At 37.5% G+C, this 16412-nt stretch overlaps 5 protein-coding genes across 9 annotated transcripts in view; 2 read left to right on the forward strand and 3 right to left on the reverse strand.

The window, feature by feature from the left end:
* The window catches only part of Nhe2 (Na[+]/H[+] hydrogen exchanger 2), a 250996-nt gene that overhangs the window by 215055 nt on the left and 19529 nt on the right, over nt 1-16412 (reverse strand). The window lies entirely within an intron of this gene.
* Lfg (Glutamate NMDA receptor-associated protein 1 lifeguard) lies at nt 1645-3990 on the forward strand. Its single transcript, XM_076896794.1, has 5 exons — nt 1645-1721; nt 2160-2243; nt 2318-2498; nt 2587-2857; nt 2947-3990. Exons 1-5 carry the CDS (start codon nt 1670-1672, stop codon nt 3304-3306), a joined length of 948 nt encoding a protein of 315 aa, XP_076752909.1. The 5' UTR covers nt 1645-1669; the 3' UTR covers nt 3307-3990.
* Nucleotides 4578-6614, reverse strand: Rab10 (RAS oncogene family member Rab10). The gene is made up of 5 exons (XM_076896805.1): nt 6058-6614; nt 5629-5689; nt 5435-5573; nt 5265-5354; nt 4578-4968 (listed from the first exon to the last, which is right to left on the reverse strand). The coding sequence occupies exons 1-5, from the start codon at nt 6182-6184 to the stop codon at nt 4783-4785; spliced, it is 603 nt and encodes a 200-aa protein (XP_076752920.1). The 5' UTR covers nt 6185-6614; the 3' UTR covers nt 4578-4782.
* Nucleotides 7505-10499, forward strand: LOC143424615 (uridine-cytidine kinase-like 1). 4 transcript variants are annotated; one of them, XM_076896783.1, is made up of 10 exons: nt 7505-7703; nt 7778-7908; nt 8322-8492; nt 8567-8673; nt 8752-8922; nt 9001-9072; nt 9193-9444; nt 9515-9724; nt 9816-10001; nt 10063-10499. In XM_076896783.1, exons 1-10 carry the CDS (start codon nt 7651-7653, stop codon nt 10372-10374), a joined length of 1665 nt encoding a protein of 554 aa, XP_076752898.1. In that variant the 5' UTR covers nt 7505-7650; the 3' UTR covers nt 10375-10499. The 4 variants fall into 4 exon arrangements, with proteins under 4 accessions (XP_076752898.1, XP_076752900.1, XP_076752899.1 ...); XM_076896785.1 differs by lacking the exon at nt 7505-7703 and having other exon boundaries at nt 8556-8673; XM_076896784.1 differs by lacking the exons at nt 7505-7703; nt 7778-7908 and adding an exon at nt 8021-8180.
* LOC143424614 (uncharacterized) lies at nt 10525-14550 on the reverse strand. 2 transcript variants are annotated; one of them, XM_076896782.1, is made up of 12 exons: nt 14011-14550; nt 13870-13947; nt 13715-13809; nt 13551-13634; nt 13331-13477; nt 13178-13253; nt 12922-13109; nt 12696-12840; nt 11581-11796; nt 11147-11265; nt 10948-11080; nt 10525-10846 (listed from the first exon to the last, which is right to left on the reverse strand). In XM_076896782.1, exons 1-12 carry the CDS (start codon nt 14314-14316, stop codon nt 10556-10558), a joined length of 1878 nt encoding a protein of 625 aa, XP_076752897.1. In that variant the 5' UTR covers nt 14317-14550; the 3' UTR covers nt 10525-10555. The 2 variants fall into 2 exon arrangements, with proteins under 2 accessions (XP_076752897.1, XP_076752896.1); XM_076896781.1 differs by having other exon boundaries at nt 10948-11265.

Here is a 16412-nt window from a genome sequence, read left to right on the forward strand (position 1 = left end):
AGTTGAGAGTGGACATCTTTGTAATATTACAAACGTTGTTATACGTAATAAATACCCAAAGGTGTACCAGTACAAGTGATCAATGTGATCAACGATTCGCGTATTTGGCACGAAATAGTTAACGTTTAAAGCAGTTACAGTTCGTCCCTTCGCATTAGGATATACGTTCATCGAAAGAGGTAAATAAAAACACATATGCGGCGCACGAATGTGATTATTGATTGTAACCGTTTCCAGAAACTGCGCATGACGCATCAAATTGACGTGTACAATTATCAGAACATTTTTATATTAATATAGTACACATTTGTTAGCAACTCCGGTATCTGATTAGCAAAAATCTGTTCTAAACACCTGTAAACCGAGTAAGCTTCAATATTACACTTGAGTAGTTGCTGGTACAAAAATACGATAAAGTATCATTTCATTGCTGCAATGTTTCACAATCGTTACGGGCCTTGAAAAAACATTATTGTTATTATATCTCAGAAGATTAACAATTATTATTCATCTTCGAGTAGGGTGTGTTAAATTCAGCTTATGTAACACCAATTTTCGCTGCTTTTTTTTTCTTTACGCGCTCGAAAAAATTTCGTGTATCTATATTTTGAACCCTTTGCGCTCGAGCGGTGCCTCTCGGGCACCACTCAAGTCGATACGGTAAATCGAGCCATAATGGTATTTATTTAAGTTTGGTATAACGAATATCGCTTCATGAGTCTACTCCTAGCCTTTTGTAGATCATCTTATGAGGTGTCGAGTGACACAGTGCATTTTAAGATTTTATATTTCAAAAACACTCGCGACCGCGGATCGGTGAAAGATGAGAAATCATTCTTTCCAATAGCAGTGTTAGATTATAACATTAGTGCAAATTGGAAATTGTACGTAGACGTAAATATAGTGATAATTATTAACTGGTGTTTCTAATGTTATTTTCAGCTGATCTTTAACACCTCGAAAAAAATTAACAAAGGTTAACTGTGTTCTTATTTATAGTGTTAGAATGTTCAATATGTGTTCGGCTCTTGAGAGCTCAAAATGGTCTTCATAGAATTGTGTTGTCAATAACAGTTCACAAAACTAAACACTGAGTTATTTAAAGGAAATCTATAAATATGAACACTTTATTGTAATACCTAAGAATATTTCAGGTATACATTACAGCGTTTTTCATGTATGCAATCAATTGGTCTAAAATAATGTAACAATTTCATTTAGAAATTAAAATTTGATAACAATTATTTAAAAGTTTTTTTTTGCTACTGTACATTTAACAGTATTTGCTCTGATATTATTTTTGTTACTTCCAAGTGTGTAATGTGTAAATTGTGGTCTTAAAAAATTATACTTTTATTTATTAATTTTTATTGTCAGTTTTAAATTATCATATTTTGTTTAGAAGTTGTATAAGGCTGCTAATTTATTGTAAATGTGTTTTTATAATTTTATAAATTCACTATAATAATATTCTGAATATTAATAGCTTTGTAATTACTAAAATGATTTGGAATTTGTTGAAGAATAAATTTTTCAAGTAACTGTACTCCATTCCATTTAAAGGTTGTTGGTACATTCGTGCACTGGTGTTCCATTGATGTGTGTTGTTTTTATAACAATGTCTCATGATAATAATAGATTTTTTTTCAGTTAATAGAAAAACCAAAAGATGGCAACTTGGCAGAATACACCTGGTCCAGGATATTATCCAGGGCAACAAGGTTCTGATACTTTTCTTAAGTTATACATATTCATTACTAATATTTATATATAAATATATATTTACCTTTAACATCTAACAGAAAGTATTTAGCAAACTGTGAGCACCATGATCAAATCACCGCTCAAAGTCACCTATAAAACAAGTTATTCATTAATCATAATCTGTAACTTTTAGCTATTAAAGAGGAATTAATAGTATTTGCATGTATATGCAGAAAGGAGACAATACAGTGCAAATCTATTATTAGATTTAATTTATTCTATATGATCCGCGTAGAAAATTAAAACAAAAGTGATACCTATTTAAGCAAAATAATATGCACCAACATTTAGTAGCTATTAATAGAGCACAAAATGTTACAGAGTGTAATGCTTAATATAGAGTAAAGATTTCATTGTACTGTAATATTGTATGTGTTTTAAATTTGATTGTGCAGGTTATCCACCACAGAATCCACCATATCCACCTCAGGAAGGATATAATCCCGGATATCCTCCTCCTTACGGACCAAATCCACCAGGTCAGTTTATTGACTTTCCATTTCAACATTCTACTCTTCATGTAGTACTTACAATACCTTACTTTTACTTACAGCCCCTGGATTTGTTGCTCCTGGTGCTCCTCCTTACGGACAAGTTCCACCAGCTGGTCCAATATTTGGCTCAGGACCACAGCCAAGCATGTACGGTTCGAATTATGCAGAGGACCCTATGCAATCTGATGTTATTAAGGGATTCGAGTTTAATAATAAATCCATTAGAAATGGATTTATCAGGTTTGTATCATAAGTAATACAAACTACTGCATTGTAAATAATAATATACATTTATATTTATATAATTGTACTTTTTACTTCCCTTCAGGAAAGTATATAGTATACTGATGTGTCAGCTCTTGATCACAGTAGGAATGATAGCGCTGTTTCTGTATCATTCTCCTACGCGTATGTTTGTGTACAATCACAAGGAGCTCTTTTGGATCTGTTTCGCAGCGACCTTTGTTCTGATCTTGTGTATGGCTTGCTGCACTAGTGTGAGACGTAAAGCTCCTATGAATTTTGTGTTCTTGTTTCTATTCACAATAGCAGAAGCTTTTTTGATGGCTACAGCTGCTTCTGCATACAATTCTGAAGAAGTAAGATAACATGTGTCAAGATTTATATATTTTTATAAACATTTAATCTAGTATTATATATAAAATATTATTTTATTATATGTTTGCAGGTACTATTGGCTGTTGGTATTACTGCAGCTGTGTGTCTTGCTTTGACCATCTTCGCATTCCAAACGAAAATCGATTTCACTGGTCTTAATAGTTTCTTGTTTATTGCACTGGTGATTTTTGTACTTTTTGGAATAATTGCAATGATATGGCACGGGAGAATTATGAACTTAGTGTATGCATCGCTTGGAGCCTTATTGTTCTCCGTTTATCTGATTTATGATACACAGACGATGATTGGTGGTAATCACAAATTTTCTATTTCTCCGGAAGAGTATATTTTTGCAGCGCTGAGCCTTTACTTGGATGTTATGAATATCTTCATTTATATCTTAACGATTATTGGCTCTTTACGAGATTAAGTATTAAAAAATATTCTTTTTTATGCTCGATTGCAAAATGCTTTTAATTTATCTGTGTCTTATTTGGACTCTCTTTGTATACAAGAGAAAAAGCAATGAAGAGTACAGAAAGGAAAGGTATTCGCATAGAAGTATTCATTTCTATGGTATAATAGCTTTTACACAATTTTCGAAATATAATTAACACAGAAAGTACAGAAAAATATATTATTTTAAATATCGACTTCTAGTCTTGCAAGTCGGATAATTCCTATGTGCACTGATGAAAGTGAACCAATTGTTAATATAACTCAAAACATAAATGTATAATTTGTACATCTATTTATGTTTTTTCATTTCATCTTTTCTGCTTAGAGAAAGTATTATCTATGTTGTTTCCATTTATCAAAATAAATTTCATTTGTAAAAAGAAGGAGATTAGCCTTTTTCTACTATGTCAAAAATAGAAAAAGAATTTTGTATATCCAATAAAAAGTTAAATTGTTATATATAATTACATTAATTTAACAACATTAATATCTATACGTGTTAGAGATAGTGTTAAAAGATTCAAATGTTATTAAAATTCCAGATTATCCTCGTAATGTATACATATATTTATCCGTTGTACGTGTATAGAAAAAAAAATATAATATTATTTGAATATGTTTCCACAATAAGAAATAAATATTCCGAAGTATTAAATATAGTACTTCCATTTCCTCGTTATGTAAATCTTTATTTCTGCACACTGATTTGAGTTATATCGCAATAATTCGTAGCGGAAGTAAAAACACTGATTTTTTTCGAAATCGTGAATGTTTATATTTGTAGTAAATTAGTCTTACACAAATAGGATAAAAGCTCTTGGTCTTAAGCTTTCAGATGTTTAACTTAAGATATAAATAAGCATATATAGTGCAATGTTCGTATGAAAAAGCATTCAATGTTCACATAGGTTCTTTTTTTTTAAGATCAAAGCCCACACTCATTCTCACTCTTCTCATTATGGTAACAAATTGCGGCCTTGTAACAAACAAATTGTACCTAGTTGACTTTGTTTGTGTAACAACGCATGGAGTTTCACATGGAAAACAAAGCTCCATCAACAGTATATATTATCGATTTCTCGCCTTCATTATAAAAGCTGTAGTGGAGCTTAATGCTTGTATACATGCAATAGACACATTTATAAGTACAGTCATATATGTGACAAACGGCATTTATAACCCACCCTATGAAACCCAGGTATAATTAAAAAACTTCACTTCTAATTGGAGTTGTTTCTTTCATATGGTTTGAGAATTTAGAATATTTTTTCTTTTTGTCAGAACTGTCGTCGAATAAGTTTAATCCAATTTAATTAGGCAGTGTTGTGAAGAGTTTAATTATACTATTCTGCTTTAAATTATGCTCTAAATCTATCCACAAATCTATTTTGAGTGGCACGAGCTGATATATAGTATATTATGCGCCGTTAAAATAAATAACATAAAATTAGCAGCACCGATTAGAATTTCTTTCCACCCTCCGATCGACTGTCACTCTATCAGGAGCATCCTGTGGTTCTTTCCCATGAGTTTTTTCCAATATTGCTTCAGCTAATTCATTAAATGCATTCTCAATATTAATATTTGCTTTTGCAGAAGTTTCCATGAATCTGATTCCATGCTCTCTTGCTATCTGCAGATAGTAATATTAATTTATTAGTCTAAATAATTTAACCACTGTATATTATTTAAATTGTTCTATGGTTGAGACTCTCAGATATAAGTTGTAAGTTCGAAACTATTATCCTAGCTTTGTGTAAAAATTGGAACTGTTTCCTTGAGACACTGAACGATACACAGATAATTTGATATAATTGATATAATTCGTTTGAAAAGCAAGACTGGCGTCTGAAAGTCTGAACAGTAATTATTGTGCAATACTAAACCACAAAAGTTCAGAATTGTTAATTTAAACAGTGATTGCTTTACCGCTTCTCCTCTTTCTGTCCTAACAACACGTTTGTCTTCCATATCACTTTTGTTTCCCAAAATCATTTTTTCCACATCTTCATTCGCGTGCTACACTCAATTAGAATAGGAATGAATAATAATTGATTTCTCTTATAAAAGATAACTAGACGCACAGTCGACATACTTACTTCATCAATATTTCTCAACCATTTGACGATGTTCTCAAATGTTTTCTCGTTAGTAATGTCATAAACAAGCATAATACCCATCGCACCTCTGTAATACGATGTAGTGATGGTATGAAATCTTTCTTGACCAGCCGTGTCCCTGGAAATGCATAGATTAAGGGCTGTTTAGAAACATTTTATATTCCATCACTTACCATATCTGTAACTTGATTTTTTTTCCTCTCAATTCCACTGTCTTGATTTTAAAATCGATACCTAAGTAATAAAAAAACGTTACGCTTATTTCTGCAATATACTTCCTGGTATATTAACACTTATTTACATAAAACACATTCGACTCTGATAACAACGTTGTCAACAAATTATTTCCGAGAGGCAATTTGCGCATTTAACGCTTGAAAGAATCAATGGTGCTCGGTTATTCGAGTATATATCGCCCGTCAACGGGAATTTCACGCGTTCTTAATCTCTATATACACGCGAATGTATGTACATAATTAGAATTTCGACCTGGCAGCATAACCTACTATACCGAAAAACGGATTTACAACGGCGAACGGTTCCCTCGATAAAATGTACTGTTATCGCGATTAGTAATTACTCGCGATGTCTCTCCTCCTTACCTATGGTAGAAATGAATGTCGTCGAGAAGGCATCGTCCGAAAATCTGAACAGTATACAAGTTTTCCCGACCCCGGAGTCACCGATTAGCAGCAACTTGAACAGTAGATCGTACGTCTTTTTCGCCATTTCACTGTTGCTCCGCGTTAATGAGCCGCCGACGGAAATAAAAAGGACACGAACCTGTGGAGTACGATTAACAGTTCCCCGGACGATGTTTCGAACATCGAACGCTATGAAACGATTATATAGCGTTTCAAGGTCGGACGAGGGCGCGTCTCAACGTTACAACGGTGCCTTGTTAACGACAGGAAAACCGGTCACAGGGGCTGACTATTAAAAGACAATACGACGTCACACAACAGAGCAGCACGCAGAAGCATCGGGGTAACTTTGCACTTCGCGTACGACCGCAAACGACTGAACGGTTTTCCTTTAGGCCAGACCGACCGACTACGCTTGATACGGACGTTTCCTGATCGTAATTAGCGGCAATAGGAAAACTACGCCGGTTTCAGCCAGCGAATATTTCATTTACCACGGGAGGTCACCACCACTGCAAGAATAATTTCAAATCGCCCGGATACTAACGGGACACACGCATCAAGTTATTGCTTATTTTATCGATTCCGTGTTAATCATTCCTGCGAACAATGACGCGCATTCAAACAGCCCATCGGTACTACGCGACGTTATGTATTCTCCTTTTTTTTGCGCTCGAGATGATTATGTTTCAATCGGGACGAATAGTTCAGAGTCACTTTGGGATATCATTTATAGAAGAGAGGTATGTGCAGTTAAACAACCAAGACGGTTTCGCTAGATTTTAACATGGTTTTCAACGCTCAGATAAACGGAGAACAGTATATGTAAATGTACAACGGGCTCTTGGTGCATCTATAAGTGCGATTGCATTATAAATCAAAGGGATTAATACAGCAAATGTATCCTACTGTTTTTATGTGCCTACAGAACTGTTTAAATTATGCAAATGCTGAACACTATTCAAGATTCCTTGAAAAGTGTACGGATCTCGAGTATTGCTATTGCACTGCGAATAAGAAATGTTTCGAAATAGAGATAGTGTTAAAAATAGTGATGAAAGTCTTTTTGAATTGAATCCTTTAAAAAAAGGGTACGTCAGAGAGGAAATGAGAGTGTTCTCGGCCGGAACTTCGTCGTCCTAAGGAAAGTGCTGCGCCAAGCGGTCATTTATAGCGAAATCCGAACCGAACGGGGTGTAGATGGCTACTCTTTGCTCGAAATGGCCACGTGGTGCAGCACTTACTCTAAGGGGCAACGAAATGCCGGGTGCGGGCACTCTCGCTTCCCGTGTGCTTCGATACGCATTCCAATACCCATCGTTAGATGTGTAGATAGATAACGAATGCAAAAAAGACTAGTTCCGAACACTAGCGATAGGTGGCGAGTACGCACCGCGATGCTGTTATCGCACACTTGCGTTCGCAGTGTGCAGCATTTGTCCGAACCGAGTTGAACGATCGAACCGAGTACGATTCGGCGAAACGCATTGCAGAGCCGCACGTCGTACCCGCGTGGGTCTGCGTCAGGTATTTAAACACGTTATCGGGAACATGGCTGCAAAAATGCAACATTTCGATCCACCGAGCTCCGCGAGTTCCGAGAGGTAAGCTCTAACAACGTTCCTTAATCGGTTTCCTCCATCGAACGGGCAATGACATCGAGTTTTTCATAATTTAGCGAGGACGGTGAAGTTTGTTTGGACGAGAAGGAGATGTTCCTCGTCGACGAGCTCTGCGATGATGCGGAACACTACAGACGTTCCGACATGGGAACACCCACGCCGCAATCACCAAGACCACCTTCTACGGGTGCGACACAAGCATGCTTATCATTTCGGAGTTAATCTAATATGTTAACTTCGTTAGCTATTAATAGAGATAGTCGCGTTTATTGCGTTTGATTTTTCACGTGTTTCGCTATTTGTTTATCGCGCATATACATAGATGTATAGTTAAACAGATGGTATCCCGATTATTTACAGAGCCACTAATTTGGAGCACTGGCATTTGGCAAGCCGGATATACTTGGTTTACCGAAGTAGAATATTTAACTAATCTGAAGAAAACTAAAACTTCCAAAAGTACCTATCCTTATCCTTTATCCTGATAATGCTAGTCTAATATGGTCTCTTAAATTCTTCGATCATATATTGTGTGAGATTTTCTTTAATTATATGCAAAAATGTTATGTTAAAACATAAACAATGTTGCTTATGTAATAGGTTCTCAGAGATCACCAAAGTCGAGAAGACAACGTACAACCAGTTTATCTCAGTCTAGTAAAAAAACCTCTGCAGAGTCTATCCTTAGAAGTAAAACGAGGACAATATATACAGCCGGTAGGCCGCCATGGTACAATTCAGCTGGACAGCAAGTGGAACCTTTTGTAATTGGTTGGTACCTGAAACACAGAATGTATTTGTTATTTTAAAGGAAAATAGCGATGGTATTTATAGTTTTGTTTTAGGTATTTGTGGGGGCAGTGCATCCGGTAAAACAACGGTTGCAACAAAAATTATAGAATCTCTAGATGTACCTTGGGTAACGCTTCTCAGTATGGATTCATTTTATAAAGTACGATGGAACTGATTCGCGGATTTTGTTTTATTCAAAGTGTCGAAACGCGCACTGATGCATCTCATTTTTACGCAGGTATTAAACGAGAAGCAGCACGAAATGGCTGCGCGTAACGAGTACAATTTCGATCACCCAGATGCGTTTGACTTCGAGTTACTGAAAACAACGCTGCAACGCTTAAAAGAGGGTAGAATGGTGGAAGTTCCTATTTATAATTTTGTAACGCATCGTAGAGAGAATAGAACCGTAAGTGAATGTTGTTGAAAATAATGCGTAAACGGTAAATCGTATTTCGTGCACAATATGCTTCACTTTTTGCCAAAGAAAACAATGTATGGTGCCAACGTGATTATATTCGAGGGAATATTTACATTCTACAATGTCGACGTTTTGAAGGTAAGCCGACGTACTGTTGACGGAAAGCAGGATGAGTAGGTTTGAGAAACGCTATAAGATACGAAAGAAAAAAAAGCAGAGAATACATTACCATTGATTTGGTTTCTTCGATTGATCAAGATGTGCGACATGAAGGTGTTTGTTGATACTGATGCTGATGTGAGGCTTGCTCGGAGATTGCGTAGAGATATATCGCAAAGAGGAAGAGACTTGGAAGGGGTGCTGAAGCAATATAGCACTATGGTGCAACCCGCTTTTTATTATTACATAGCTCCGTTAATGATACACGCGGATATTATCGTTCCGCGTGGTGGCGAGAACGAGGTAGCAATAGAACTGATTGTACAACACGTGCATACGCAACTTCAACTGGTAAGGTTAGAACCTTTTCAGCGTTTGCTTCTTTTTTATCGCGTTCACTTACCGTCATTTCTTATTTTAGAGAGGTTTCAAACTCAGAGAAAAATTAGCTCACTCGTATATCGGTCAACCATTGCCATCATCTCTCTACCTACTTCCAGATACACCGCAGATTAAGGGTCTCCACACATTCATAAGGAACAAAGAAACGTACAGAGACGAATTTATATTTTACTCCAAACGATTGATACGTTTGGTTATCGAGTACGCGCTATCACTGTTACCTTTCGAGGTAAACGCGATTGCGCTCTATTTAATGAAACGTGTGACCACCGTGTGTTTCCATGTTATTATCTATATCGTATTATTTCGCATATCCAAAGGACGTAACGGTTGAAACACCTCAAGGAGTATTATATCAGGGAAAGCGTGCAGCTACAGATAAAATATGCGGTGTTTCCATATTGCGTGCCGGTGAAACTATGGAACAAGCTGTTAGAGATGTATGCAAAGACATCAGAATCGGGAAGATACTTATACAAACGAATCAACAGACTGGAGAACCAGAAGTAAGAATCCTTTTAGAATTGTAAGAAATTTACAGAGAAACTATGAACTTGTTTGTTTCAGCTTTACTACCTTCGATTGCCAAAGGATATAAAAGATTATAAGGTAATTCTAATGGATGCAACAGTGGCTACAGGCGCTGCCGCGATCATGGCTATTAGAGTTTTATTGGATCACGATGTAGCCGAGGAGAACGTGTTACTCGTCTCTTTGCTCATGGCGGAATCTGGTGTACATTCGATCGCTTACGCGTTCCCACGAGTGAAAATCGTAACGTCCGCGTTAGATCCTGTGATAAACGAAAAGTTCTACGTATTACCTGGAATCGGTAACTTTGGGGACCGGTATTTTGGAACCGAGCCATCGGCGATATAAGTTTAATTTAGCTTTCAGGATATCTTCGTTTCCTGTTCAAACATTTATTTAAACCGTTCACGATGCAAATGCAGTGATACCATATATCTTTAATAAAATTTGTGTTACGCTCGGAAATATCCGCATCATCCTTGTATCGATTGATTATTTACCTACATATATTATATTGCATCTGATTTATTTAAAGTGGTGTGGTGTCGATGTTCGGGCCAGCCTCCCCTGCTTCTGCATTGGTATCCGCGCTAAGTAGCTGCTTGTATTTACTCGCTATACGGGAACGATGCCAAGAATTCAAATAGCTGCTTCTATTCGATGGACTCATTAAGTGCGTGATCATCCGTTCGAGAGCGTCAAAATCAATTGTGTCGTCTCCCAAATCTTCAGACGGAATGGACGTGGTATTTTCCTTCTGTTCGCTACTTGCAGCCTTATTTGCTTCGTCGGTAGTGGTGTGGACGAGTTTCGGTATGAACTATATAGAAATAAATTTTCGATCTGTAGATGTATAGAATTTCGATAATCTTTCGTTTAAGATTGCTATGAATTATGGGATTTATGAAATATTTGTGATACCTTATCTGGGCCCGGTTGTCCGTAGCTTGATCTCTGTACTTTGCGAAACGTTTCGTCGTCCACTGCTTCACGCAGTGCCTCGTTCAGCTTTCGCTCTAGTATTAACTTGTTTTTAATGCTCAATCCATGTAAGCTAAGAATATTATTAGTATGATGAATTTCTTTACTCATTCCATATAATACGATATATTTTAAATACCTCGAGTCCCGGTAACTGTTATCTCGTGAGATGTTTTCGTCACGGACCAAGCGGATGTCCCGTTCCCAGAAGCGACGTAGTTCCGGTGTAGATGTGTAAGGCGCCGCAACTTCTTTAATCTGAACGGAAACAACCGTATATAATCTCCGAAGAGGTATCGTACGGCTTAATTACTGCAAGTTACTTTATTCAAGTATATATCGCACCCCTTTATGTGAAACCTATAAAGAACTTATTACGCGAAGAACATATTTTTCCGAATGGAGCAATCTTTTTTTGCACGCAAATCAATCCGCAGATTTACTAATGCTGTCACTCTATCATTATAGTTGACTACATAATCATGCGATAACGTTATCGCAAGGTCTGAAGTTATCGCGATAACTCTACACGGTCTCCTTTGAAGACCGTACTCAGCCCGCGACCTTGCTCACCTTCAGCACGATAATCGCCGTGATAAAGATGCACATCACGTTAATAAAAGTGAGGCACGCGCTGATTATGCCGTTGCAGAAGAATTCGACTGGCAGGTAATCGGTGTACACGTAGACATACGAGGTGTTGTAGTCGGTGTAAGACTCTCCCTTCATGTGAGGCATTTTAATCGGTCGATAAATTAGCCATATACAGCCAAGAGCCCAGAATAAACCCTGCGGGAATAAATTTCATCGATTGCCACGGTCCTAGATTAACCGCCAGCCATTAATCAACCCCGATGGAACGAGAACGCTGGCCCTAGTGCCGATAGGCCCTAGCGCGACAACCCAACTTTGTCGCAGGAATAGCAGTATAATTGAATAGTTTTATTGTAATTTACTGTATATTTTACTAGTTCCATTGTAAGTTCTTGTATATTTCAATATTTTTATTATAATTTACTGTATATTTTAGTAATTTTATTATATTTTCTTGTATATCTCACTAGTTTCGTTGCAATTTATTTTATACTTCCCTCTTTGGAGGTAAGAGAGAGAAGGATATATTAGAAAGCTACAAGTAAGAGTGAGGCAGATGCTACCGACCCTACTTTAGAACCCGTGGCGCCATCTCTGCAGAAAGCAGTGAAACTAATTTCCGACTAGTTTTAGCACTTTTCCGTGAGATGGCGCTAGTGCTTCAGTAGTTCACTTCGCTGTCGATAACGCTGTGCGACCAGTTTGAGCACTTTTTACAGAGATGGCGCCAGGGGTTCCTGAGTGGGGTAGGCAGCATCTGTCTCACTCTTTCTTATAGCTTTCTAATATATCTTTCTCTCTCTTACCTCCAAAGAGGGAAATATAAAATAAATTGCAATGAAGCTATTGAAACATACAATAAATTACAATAAAACTATTGTAATTATATTATTTAATCATAATTCTGCTCTTGGATCGATGAAAAAAATTGGTAGCTGTATTTTAAAACTTACGCGGACACGTTTGGACTTTCATATCGAAAATAATTAGGAATGATCGAAGACTGGAATAAATTATCGAGTTTTGCGGTTGAAACAAGTTTGAAAAAGTTCGCTGCTATCAGCTCGAGGATGGATTAATCATTCGTTACTTACGCAATTCACTACCGGGGGTAATAAAGAAGCCGATATGGCGACTCCAATTAAGGGACCGCTACTTCCTTGCAACAGGGCCACAGCTACACCTGTGCCTGATGGTAGAGCCCATAGTACGCCCATCCAAAGCGATCTATAATTGCCTCTGCGATCAGACATTATTTTTTCAGGTGTGTCTTCCACTTTTCTGTGGTTTGCTCGTTTACAGTGTTATTCGAAGACGCACCTGCCTTTCATTTCATCGGTCGGCCAGTCGTTGTAGCCCCATGGCATCTCAGTGGTGCCAAGGAGGAGGCCAAAGATGAATCCGAAAAGTATCGAGAGAAATATTCCGAGCAACAGGCTTTTCAGACCAATAAATTGGAGATTCCTATCGGCTATGACTGTTCCAAAGGTTACCGACATCACAGGACCCTTAAATGTATTTAACAAGATAAGGTAATTGCGAGGAAATTAATTCAACTGGAGTCATCGAGCCTCACCATCAAGGGAGACACTAACATGGCAGCCACGACATTGGTTGCACTGTTCTCGACGAGACCTAACGCAGCTAAACAGCTAAGGGAAGCAATAAAATTGATTAAAGAGGGATTGCTAAATAATCGATACTTTTGCCAAGTCACATCAATGCTTACTCTGCCGTTAGTACGAGCAATACATAATCGAAAGTGAAGTCACCGCCACTGCGAACACCATCGACAACTTGTTTCACTGTCAATTTCGATCGTATCGATTCTACGAAATCCTTCCAAGCGGTCTTCCTTTCCTCTGATTCTTTTCGCCTAGAAAAATGCTATTCTAATATTGACATTTAATGTGCATTAAAAAATAAAAATAAGGTGAACTCTTTAAGACCTTCGCGCTAAATCGTCTTTGATAGCCTTGACACCAATGCTGCACGGAGTTACGCCGCTATACGTGCACTGCGTTGGAATTACGCTGAAGACAGTGTTCGAAGGTGAACGAAAATAAGCTTAAAAGAGTTTTTAGAGGAGAAAATATCTGGAACATCGTTTTACCTTACAATAGAGTTCATTTTCACGCCGATTCCCATCTCTGTGAGACAGTGCAGACAGTTTTCGCACGGTTCACCAGCTGGTACCGGAAATATTACCTTTCCAAAGAGATAAAGCGAACGATAATGAAAAATGCAAATAATCAGTCAATATTTTACCTCGTAATACATGTCCTCTTTGTCTTTGCACCAAACGACATGTTCCACTTTGAGCTTCTTCAGCAGTTCTTCTAAGACCTTGGATAGAAATGGCAATAATTAAAAGAGAAGTAGTCCTTTTGCACCTAAAAGCCATATTACCGTTTCCATTGACACGAAAACCGGATCTCTTCCACGCTGACCGGAAATGTCACGCTCTCTGTTTCTTGGGTGTCGTCTACCGGTTAAACCATCCTCGATATCGATGTCATCATCTTCGTCGTCATCCAGCTTTAACAAATGAGTCTTCGACTTCGTTCCCCTAAGTCGCACATCGACTTTCGGTCCAATCACCTCTTTTGCCAGCCTCTCGTTCTTCTTGGTTTGTTTTAAAGGCACCCCAAATATTAATTCGTGCTCGTAACTGAATGTAGGTATGCAAACTAAAAAGACGACACCGCCAGGCATTTTAATTGGTACGATAAAAAGATTGTTCGATCTGGTCGCACTGTCTCAAGGATCTGTTCTTTCCGAATGAATGCGATCGATTTCAAACGGATTGTTCAAGTAGCAATTTTGTTAACGAGTCGCTAATCGCTTTATTACGCTGGTTTTAATTAACGCAGTGCACGTGTCGAGTCATTCGATGCTTGCTTGCCCTCGATGAGTTTCCTATACTCTTTCATTTCTTAATTCATTTATTCCTCTGGTTCTGATCGCGATTATGGAATATTTCCTGTTAATCCTCTTTAATTCGAATGATAGAGAAGATTTTATTTTCTAAGTGAAAAGTATTCGAAAGATACTTGAAAATGGAAAGAAGGCTTTTTATATTTTATAAAAATTACTTTTAATTACTTCAACGTTATATCTGCTGCACTGATCTTTAATTAAAAAGTATTGCGCCAGCATGCACAAGGATACCTCCGGAAACAGATAGAAATTTCCAAGAATCAAGGTAATTTCACCAAATAAGTTCGACGTTTTCTTCTTTTTTTTTTTACGAAATAAACATTTATTTTAACAAATCAACAGCGTAAAGACTAGCGTCTAGAGACTAGTCCGACGTTTCGTCTGACCTAGGTAACTAGAGGCCGCCAGGAATATATCGCGCGAAGGGAAATTTCGAACTCGGTCGCGATTTTTACGAAAATTGAATCGGCCCCACCCTCTCGACTATAAGCAAGTATTATTAGGCTGGTGCACGCGAGACGTCGTTTCATTAAAATATCGTTTCGACATCTGGTAATAATTGAACTTAAAATTCTTTTTCAATTTGTGGCTAATAAGAATCAGTAATAGAGCGAAGCTCTGGAACAACCACCTTTCGTATGCATCAGCTTAACGTTTAAGCGAAATGTGCGTGAAAAAATGCCTTCTAAACAACGAGTCTAAAGGAAATTCTAACGAACGTACTCTCTCTTAATTGACAAGAGTTCTGCGGTATCGAGTTGATCGCAGGCTTCGTCGAAAATATATTCGTCACAGATATTTTCGTATCTAGAAATAGAAATATTTTTCATTCGGCTCTGCAACACTTTTTATCGTAATTTCAGCATAGGCAAGCGGAGCTTAGAAAGCGTAGAAATTGAGAAATCGTACCTTTAATTATCGCGTTTAACGATCATTTTAGAGAACGTCGTGTAACATGAAAAATATTTCTATATTCCTTCGATGTGGCTTTAAAATAATAAGTTGCTTGTAACTAATCATTAATGCTCTCGAAATTTCTTAATTAGTTCGTCAAAAAATGTGATCACCTATTTATTAACGTTCTGTGCCAAAACAATTCACAATTCCTCGAGTCTTCTCAACTTCTATTGACAGTCAAAACTATTTTCGACCAATCCAACGCGTCGCCGACAATTCGAGACGACTGATGGAGTAAGTTCAATTCCGTAAGCGCTTAATCCACCATCGGGCGTTTTTTCAAACATTACTCGATCCGATTTCTCATCAATTCTCATAAAAACCGGAATTCTAGAGTTTCCCTTGGCAGCACACCGCTATAGTTTCACACTTCGACACAACGTTCTTCCGTGCTCGTCCCGACAGATGATTGTAACAGTAGTCGATCGCGATCAATTAGCTACGTTACCTCGCTAAGAAAAGGTATTTTTTTTTTGCTTTTCTTTTGGTTTTTTTTTCTTTCTTCTTAACGTCTTTTTATGTACATACGGTGTTTATACATCGCGTTAAGGTACTGACCTACGACACTTCCGCGGCTGTTTTTCTACTCTGAGACTCTTAATTTGTTAATTAATTAGTTACTTTTATTCTGTCTCATTTGTTCTTCTGTTAAGGCCATACTTAAGGAGAGGAGCGTTTCGTTTAAACGATTTCCGTGCGTGTGTTCGTGTCTGCGTCAATATCCGCGTGTCTATCGCCGCGATAAAAACGGTCTCCAAGATTGCACGCGATTCAATTGCACTGCGTTCTATTTTTCGTTTTGAATATTTTGCTCTGTCGTTGCTAATGCTGCTGTTTTATTTACAGAGGTCCTTCGCGTGGGTAATTTGTAAGTAGAAGAAAACCGCGCGACGGTGGTCGTCGGAAACGTGACT

This window comes from Xylocopa sonorina, chromosome 6 (genome assembly GCF_050948175.1).
Source record: "Xylocopa sonorina isolate GNS202 chromosome 6, iyXylSono1_principal, whole genome shotgun sequence".
Classification (NCBI taxonomy): domain Eukaryota; kingdom Metazoa; phylum Arthropoda; class Insecta; order Hymenoptera; family Apidae; genus Xylocopa; species Xylocopa sonorina.

Excerpts from the sequence above, each read along its gene's own strand:
- Lfg (XM_076896794.1), top strand. The coding sequence starts at position 1,670 with ATGGCAACTTGGCAGAATACACCTGGTCCAGGATATTATCCAGGGCAA. Across the intron at positions 2,244-2,317 it reads TTACGGACCAAATCCACCAG|CCCCTGGATTTGTTGCTCCT; the intron begins GTCAGTTTATTG and ends TTTTACTTACAG. Across the intron at positions 2,858-2,946 it reads CTGCATACAATTCTGAAGAA|GTACTATTGGCTGTTGGTAT; the intron begins GTAAGATAACAT and ends ATATGTTTGCAG.
- Rab10 (XM_076896805.1), bottom strand. The coding sequence starts at position 6,184 with ATGGCGAAAAAGACGTACGATCTACTGTTCAAGTTGCTGCTAATCGGT. Across the intron at positions 5,690-6,057 it reads GACATTCATTTCTACCATAG|GTATCGATTTTAAAATCAAG; the intron begins GTAAGGAGGAGA and ends TTTATTACTTAG. Across the intron at positions 5,355-5,434 it reads GGTTGAGAAATATTGATGAA|CACGCGAATGAAGATGTGGA; the intron begins GTAAGTATGTCG and ends AATTGAGTGTAG.
- LOC143424615 (XM_076896783.1), top strand. The coding sequence starts at position 7,651 with ATGGCTGCAAAAATGCAACATTTCGATCCACCGAGCTCCGCGAGTTCC. Across the intron at positions 8,674-8,751 it reads GTATGGATTCATTTTATAAA|GTATTAAACGAGAAGCAGCA; the intron begins GTACGATGGAAC and ends ATTTTTACGCAG. Across the intron at positions 8,923-9,000 it reads ATCGTAGAGAGAATAGAACC|AAAACAATGTATGGTGCCAA; the intron begins GTAAGTGAATGT and ends TTTTTGCCAAAG.
- LOC143424614 (XM_076896781.1), bottom strand. The coding sequence starts at position 14,316 with ATGCCTGGCGGTGTCGTCTTTTTAGTTTGCATACCTACATTCAGTTAC. Across the intron at positions 13,635-13,714 it reads AAAATGAACTCTATTGTAAG|CGTAATTCCAACGCAGTGCA; the intron begins GTAAAACGATGT and ends CACTGTCTTCAG. Across the intron at positions 13,478-13,550 it reads AAAGACGATTTAGCGCGAAG|GCGAAAAGAATCAGAGGAAA; the intron begins GTCTTAAAGAGT and ends GCATTTTTCTAG.